Here is a 7,934-nt window from a genome sequence, read left to right on the forward strand (position 1 = left end):
TGGGGGAGGTAAGTAGGAAGATGAAGGGATAAAGGGTGAGGTAAGGAGGAAGATGAAGGGGCAGTGGGGGAGGTAAGGAGGAAGATGAAGGGGCAGAGGATCAGGTAAGGAGGATGATGAAGGGGCAGTGGGGGAGGTAAGGAGGAAGATGAAGGGTTAGAGGGGGAGGTAAGGAGGTAAATGAAGGGACAGTGGGGGAGGTAAGGAGTAAGATGAAGGGGCAGAGGGGGAGGTAAGGAGGAAGATGAAGGGGCAGTGGGGGAGGTAAGGAGGTAAATGAAGGGGCAGTGGGGGAGGTAAGGAGGAAGATGAAGGGGCAGTGGGCGAGGAAAGGAGGAAGATGAAGGGGCAGTTGGGGAGGTAAGGAGGAAGATGAAGGGGCAGTGGGGGAGGTAAGGAGGAAGATGAAGGGGCAGTTGGGGAGGTAAGGAGGAAGATGAAGGGGCAGAGGGGCAGGTAAGGAGGAAGATGAAGGGATAGAGGGGGAGGTAAGGGGGAAGATGAAGGGGCAGTGGGGGAGGTAAGGAGGAAGATGAAGGAGCAGAGGGGGAGGTAAGGAGGAAGATGAAGGGGCAGTGGGGGAGGTAAGGAGGAAGATGAAGGGGCAGTGGGGGAGGTAAGGAGGAAGATGAAGGGGCAGTTGGGGAGGTAAGGAGGAAGATGAAGGAGCAGAGGGTCAGCTAAGGAGGACGATGAAGGGAGGAAGGAGGAAGCAGCAGGTGACGCATAGACCAAGGAGGAAGAAGAGTGTGATAAAACCAGGGGAGGGAGGCGGTCGTGATGTCATCGGCCACAACCTCAGCCCCAGTATAAATACCTGCACCTGATCTGTCCCTGTTCACACAGCATCCTCAGCCTGACTGCTCCACAGACCGGTAAGTGTCAGCTCTTTAGACCACTGCGCTGTATGATCTTCTCTCTTCTATCTCTGGATCAGGGACGGCAGCATTTTGAATTCTTTGTCCTGCTTGCATCATTAGGAGATTTTGGAGCAGATTTATCAGAACTGGAGTATTTTCCTGAAGCCACCAATCAGATTCCGGCTCTCATTCTCAAAAGCCTTCTTATTTCTGAAAGCTGGATTCTGATTGGCTGCTGTCAGTAACTGCGCCATTTTTCTTTTTGCACCAGTTTTGATAAATCTCCCTCCGTATGTTACTGTAGAAGTAGAATGGTGGAGCGGATATAGAGAAGCGTCCAGTTGTCATTCCATGTCAGTGAATAGAACCACACCTGGCAGAAAGATCTGTGACTGACACTCAGTGCCAGGCATGTGAATGGGTTAATTCTGCAGTGAGCGCAGTAATGGGACAGTCATAGCAATTTCTGCATCAAATCTGCCGTGTGTGAATTCGCCCTGATGATTGTGTCCTGCTGCGTCTGTACAGATCCCTGTCTGGGTCTCTCAGAATCGTCCACCGGATGAGCCGAGGCTCCTATAGAGAAGGTTTATCGGATTACCTCTGTATTACTGGAAAGTGGCGACAAAAGTCCACAAATCTCACTACGAAGCCACAGATCGCTGCACTGGACTGACATGCCTGTTCTCCAGCCTTGAGGGGGTTAATCACCTGGAGAAGCTTTTGGAAAGTCATGTATTTGCGTTCGGCTCCATTTCTGTTCCCTCCCGGGTCGCTGGGTCAACAGTATTTACCAGGGAGGGAATGGTTAAACAGCAGGGGCGGCGAGTGTCCACGTAACGCAGTAATACGTAATGGATTTATCGTGTCCTTGATGGTTAAATAACCAGGAATCCGCCAATTGGCGGGAAAGAGAAGAGCGGTGACCTCCGACCAAACCGCACTCATCATGTATAGTCCCTCCATCCCCCAAATGTGGACGGGGGTCCTGGAGTCAGACCGTGGGGTGTAGCTAAAGGGTGTCCACAGCCTTCTCTCCCATCCTCTCCAGCACCAGGTGTGACTGCAGCCTTCTCCCCCCCAACCTCTCCAGCACCAGGTGTGACTGCAGCCTTCTCCCCCCCCAACCTCTCCAGCACCAGGTGTGACTGCAGCCTTCTCCCCCAACCTCTCCAGCACCAGGTGTGACTGCAGCCTTCTCACCCCAACCTCTCCAGCACCAGGTGTGACTGCAGCCTTCTCCACAAACCTCTCCAGCACCAGGTGTGACTGCAGCCTTCTCCACAAACCTTTCCAGCACCAGGTGTGACTGCAGCCTTCTCCCCCAACCTCTCCAGCACCAGGTGTGACTGCAGCCTTCTCCCCCAACCTCTTCAGGACTAGGTGTGACTGCAGCCTTCTGCCCCATCCTCTTCAGGACTAGGTGTGACTGCAGCCTTCTCCCCCAACCTCTCCAGCACCAGGTGTGACTGCAGCCTTCTGCCCCATCCTCTTCAGGACTAGGTGTGACTGCAGCCTTCTGCCCCATCCTCTTCAGGACTAGGTGTGACTGCAGCCTTCTGCCCCATCCTCTTCAGGACTAGGTGTGACTGCAGCCTTCTCCCCCAACCTCTTCAGGACTAGGTGTGACTGCAGCCTTCTGCCCCATCCTCTTCAGGACTAGGTGTGACTGCAGCCTTCTCCCCCAACCTCTTCAGGACTAGGTGTGACTGCAGCCTTCTCCCCCAACCTCTCCAGCACCAGGTGTGACTGCAGCCTTCTGCCCCATCCTCTTCAGGACTAGGTGTGACTGCAGCCTTCTCCCCCAACCTCTTCAGGACTAGGTGTGACTGCAGCCTTCTGCCCCATCCTCTTCAGGACTGGGTGTGACTGCAGCCTTCTGCCCCATCCTCTTCAGGACTAGGTGTGACTGCAGCCTTCTCCCCCAACCTCTTCAGGACTAGGTGTGACTGCAGCCTTCTGCCCCATCCTCTTCAGGACTAGGTGTGACTGCAGCCTTCTCCCCCAACCTCTTCAGGACTAGGTGTGACTGCAGCCTTCTGCCCCATCCTCTTCAGGACTAGGTGTGACTGCAGCCTTCTGCCCCATCCTCTTCAGGACTAGGTGTGACTGCAGCCTTCTCCCCCAACCTCTTCAGGACTAGGTGTGACTGCAGCCTTCTCCCCCAACCTCTTCAGCACCAGGTGTGACTGCAGCCGTCTCCGACATCCCCCCGGGCACCACACACATTCCCTGCTCGCCTCCCTCCTTTAGTTCCTCCAGTGGTCACAGGTGTGTCCAGGGTGTGGCCTTTATTTTTTCGGAACATTCATTGTATTTTATACGTAGCTTGTATGGCTTGCTTTTTGTTTTAATGAATATCCACATTCCATGCGGGGATTCGTGCCGACCCCCGGAGCAGGTGCTGACGAGCCCAGTTGTCTGTTTGGGTCTCGTGTCCCCAGAACCTGAATGACCCTAATAATAACAGAGGACAACAGCTCGCTGAGGCACAGACGTGCGATTGTCTCGTATCTGGACTGAAGCCGACACCAGAACCGGACATCCAGGTCGCCTGGACTCCAAGTGACTAGTCAGCCTTTGCTTGGGCCCGTCAGCCATCGGGGTGAATTCGCACTGGGGCACATTTACTATAGCGTTTGTAGCCGATAAAATGCTGTTTTAGGCAGTCTTATTTTTTTTTTGCATTTACTACTGAAATTGCATCTGTTTTTGGAGGATTTTGCGCCTCCTTTACCTATTTATATTTTTTCTTTCGACCTATTTATGTAGATGCGCCTTTTTTGCCCCTGAATTTGTTGGAACAACAGTCCACTTCTAGTGCTGAGCGAACTTGTGTTTTAAGTTTGGCATCCAAGGTTCGGGTTATCGGACAATCCCATTGTGGATTCCGCAACCACGGACCATTCTGCGCACTCGTGGGATTGGCTGCGTGTGAAATGCTCTGATTCCTGCGTGTTCTTCTCTTCCAGATCACAATGTCGTATCCAGTGAGCGCTCAGCCCCAGGCCATGCAGGGATACAGCACCAGCACCAGCCAGTGGAACTCCGACGTCATGGACTGCTGCGAGGACATGGGAATCTGTAAGTGTTGGGTGGAGGAGACCTCCGTGCAGGAACTGCTTCACCTGTGGTCTCAGGTTTCACGCCCCTCGTCTCTCTATGGCGCCCACGTGACTGTTTTATTCTGTTTTTTTAGGTCTTTGTGGAGCATTTGTCCCCTGTATTCTGGCGTGTAGGGTGGCTTCAGACTTCGGAGAGTGCTGCTGTCTACCATTCCTGCCGGGGACTTTGCTCGCCATGAGGACCGGCGTCAGGGAACGATATCACATCCCGGTAAGTCGTACACCTGGTGCGCAATTTCCATGTGGCTCTCCGGAGGCTGTTACATCCTGATAGTGAGGAGCTGGGGGCGGACATTACCACCACACGGGGGGCCCCAGAGATCACAAGAGGTTGGCCGAAAAAGGCACCTAAAGGAGCGGACGTAGCACCTGTGCAGCCGATTCATGTGCACAGGGGAAGGGGGGGGGGCCTTCACGACTGTAGAGCAGTAACCGAAGTGCCCAGACTGCCCTGCTGAGAGGGGGGCTTAGAGGAGCGATGGGGTGGAGCTTTGGGTGAATGGGTGGAGCTTAGCAGAGTGATGTGGTGGAGCTTTAGGTGATGGGGTGGAGCTTTGGGTGAATGGGTGGAGCTTAGCAGAGTGATGTGGTGGAGCTTTAGGTGATGGGGTGGAGCTTTGGGTGAATGGGTGGAGCTTAGCAGAGTGATGGGGTGCGCTATAGGTCCCCTGTACATAACTTTGCTTGGGGCCATATCCGCATGTAGGGGCCCCCAGGGGTAGTAATCTAGGACATGTGGATAGTCAGACAGCATCTCCTGCTGAGTCTATGGCAGCCATTTTTATTTCAGGGCCCGGGCCCCTGGAGGTTCTGTACCAATACAATAAGGTTTAGTAGAAAAAACTGTAAAGTCTCTGCCAAGTGGCTCAGAAAAACACGGCAGCTTTCCTCCAGAAACAGCGCCTCCCCTGTCTACAGGCTGAGTGTGGTATGGCATCTCTGCCCCATTGCACCAGTCAGGACCCCCGGACAGGAGGGGCGCAGCCAGGTCCTTCTAGGTGCAGTTTCCCTTTCTGACTGTTTCCTTTCTCGTGTTGCAGGGAACTATCTGCAATGACTGCGTGTGCCTGACGTTCTGTGGACAGTGCACGCTCTGTCAGTTGGCCCGTGAGCTGAAACAAAGGACCTGATGGGACGGTACGGAGACACGCCGAGCATCTATGGACTGTAACATACAGAGGGATGGTCGCTGACTGACCACCGCACCCAATGTGGGAGGAAGTGGCGCCATCCTGTGCACACAAAGCCCCTATACACCTGCCCACCGCGCCCACCACTGGCTGTATCTCTCCATGTTATATAATATTCTCCCTGATGCAGCCGGTGTGTAACTACATCTCCCTCCCTGCAGGCTGTCAGAGCATGCTGGGAGTTGTGGTTCTACACCAGCTGGAGACCCCTGCCCTGACTGTTTGTAGAAGTTTTATGTATTTGCATTTTATAAAATAAGATTATAATAAATACAGAAAATGTCCCTCACCGTGTGCCGTACATTTACCCCGCCGCCCCCTGGTGGGGACCCCGCGGGACGTCTCTCTACCCCGCGTTATATTAGGATTTGGCATCATCTGAAAAATGATTGTTTTTGGCTTTTCCTCAAATTCTTCTTCTACATAAAGATGAGGATAAAGGTTTTCTGTGCAGGAAGCTTAAAGGGGTATTCCGGTTCCTATCCACTGGATTGGGGATAACTGTTAGATTGGTGGGGGCCCGACCGCTAGGACCCCCACAAATCCCATTCATCCTCTATGGCAGGAGGTGGGAGAGGCTGCACTCATACAGAATGGCCGGAGTATCCCTTTAATCAGCCATGTGGTATACCGGCGAGGCCGGAGAGATATATCATGGCTGCAGCGTCAGGGAGGATCGGCGTGGCGGTATTAGAATGGAGGGGCTTCATGGTGCTGAATATAAGGGGGACGGTAATTACTCTAATACCTTAACTGCCTTTTTATTATTCTAAACTCTAATGACCCCATAACCATTTTTCCCCAAGATCTCTGCTTGCAGTCAGTGAGTAGAAGACACCCAGTCTAGCAGCGCTCCTGATCATGTGCGCCCCCTGCAGTTTATTCATTACAGCGGATCCGTCGCTCTTCTGACCTTTCTGTTCTATTAAAAAAAACTTGTCTTATCCCCCAAATAATAATACCGGGCGTCTTTTCATAGAACTCGGCCGTCGCTTTCTTATTCCTACTGGAAATTGACCCATGCATTGCTTGCTCCCATCCTCCTTGTTCTGACACTGGTGTGTAGACACCCTGCTGCCAAGTGGAATGGTGACACCCAGTTGTCCATTTATTCCCACTTTTCCAGGGGGAATAACAGAGGGATGGCACAATACAGAGTTCTAAGAAAGAATGCTGTTATTACATCCTATCAGCCATGTCCGGGGAGAGGACGGACACTCATTTACGAGCCCTGCACCGGAGCCGTTACGACATGACCACACAAGTTGTCAGCCTTTGGCTGCCCCTATTCACTGACAACAAGCAGAGTTTGAACCAGTACTTGCAGCGCAGCCAAGTTGGTTGTCACTTCTGATGGAGGCACAAGTAGCAGGTGTCCAGTAAGAAGCCCCACAAACAGCTCCCCGATCCCTGTGACACATGACGCTCCGTGTTCTTGGCTTCCCGTCATATCACGGAGGATCCAGCATTCAGGAAGAATAAATGTGAGCCGTAGGATCTAATCTACATGTACAGACAAGTGCGCGGCCGTCACCCGGATGGCGGTATTTACTAAAGGGAAGAGTCATAGTCAAATAACCGGATCCATTTCTAGAAGGGGTGACTATAAGGCCAAGGCTACACGGCGACTTCAGGTAGTGCGACTGAATGATTTTAACTATTTAATGACTTCTGCAGTCTACAGACTACAAGCGTTCATGTGGATGCTGCTGTGTGATAAGCTGTCTGCTCACATATCCCTCGGTGGGTATATAAGGTATGTGATAAGCTGTCTGCTCACATATCCCTCGGTGGGTATATAAGGTGTGATAGGCTGTCTGCTCACATATCCCTCGGTGGGTATATAAGGTGTGTGATAAGCTGTCTGCTCACATATCCCTCGGTGGGTATATAAGGTGTTTGATAGGCTGTCTGAACACATATCCCTCGGTGGGTATATAAGGTGTGATAGGCTGTCTGCTCACATATCCCTCAGTGGGTATATAAGGTATGTGATAAGCTGTCTGCACACATATCCCTCGGTGGGTATATAAGGTGTGATAGGCTGTCTGCACACATATCCCTCGGTGGGTATATAAGGTGTGATAGGCTGTCTGCACACATATCCCTCGGTGGGTATATAAGGTATGTGATAAGCTGTCTGCACACATATCCCTCGGTGGGTATATAAGGTGTGATAGGCTGTCTGCACACATATCCCTCGGTGGGTATATAAGGTGTGTGATAAGCTGTCTGCTCACATATCCCTCGGTGGGTATATAAGGTGTGTGATAGGCTGTCTGCACACATATCCCTCGGTGGGTATATAAGGTGTGATAGGCTGTCTGCACACATATCCCTCGGTGGGTATATAAGGGGTGTGATAGGCTGTCTGCAGACATATCCCTCGGAGGGTATATAAGGTGTGATAGGCTGTCTGTACACACATCCTTCGGTGGGTATAATAAGGTGTGTGATAGGCTGTCTGCACACATATCCCTCGGTGGGTATATAAGGTGTGATAGGCTGTCTGCACACATATCCCTCGGTGGGTATATAAGGTGTGATAGGCTGTCTGCACACATATCCCTCGGTGGGTATATAAGGGGTATGATAGGCTGTCTGTACACATATCCCTCGGTGGGTATATAAGGAGTGTGATAGGCTGTCTGCACACATATCCCTCGGAGGGTATATAAGGGGTGTGATAGGCTGTCTGCACACATATCCCTCGGAGGGTATATAAGGGGTGTAATAGGCTGTCTGCACACATATCCCTC

General features: G+C 52.1%; 1 protein-coding gene across 1 annotated transcript; it reads left to right on the forward strand.

The window, feature by feature from the left end:
* The first annotated feature begins 774 nt into the window (after window positions 1-774).
* On the forward strand, window positions 775-5,256 carry LOC120986778 (cornifelin homolog). The gene is made up of 4 exons (XM_040415484.1): window positions 775-875; window positions 3,833-3,944; window positions 4,060-4,196; window positions 5,026-5,256. Exons 2-4 carry the CDS (start codon window positions 3,839-3,841, stop codon window positions 5,113-5,115), a joined length of 333 nt encoding a protein of 110 aa, XP_040271418.1. The 5' UTR covers window positions 775-875; window positions 3,833-3,838; the 3' UTR covers window positions 5,116-5,256.
* The last annotated feature ends 2,678 nt before the right edge of the window (window positions 5,257-7,934 follow it).

Source organism: Bufo bufo, chromosome 1, assembly GCF_905171765.1.
Source record: "Bufo bufo chromosome 1, aBufBuf1.1, whole genome shotgun sequence".
Taxonomy (NCBI): Eukaryota; Metazoa; Chordata; class Amphibia; order Anura; family Bufonidae; genus Bufo; species Bufo bufo.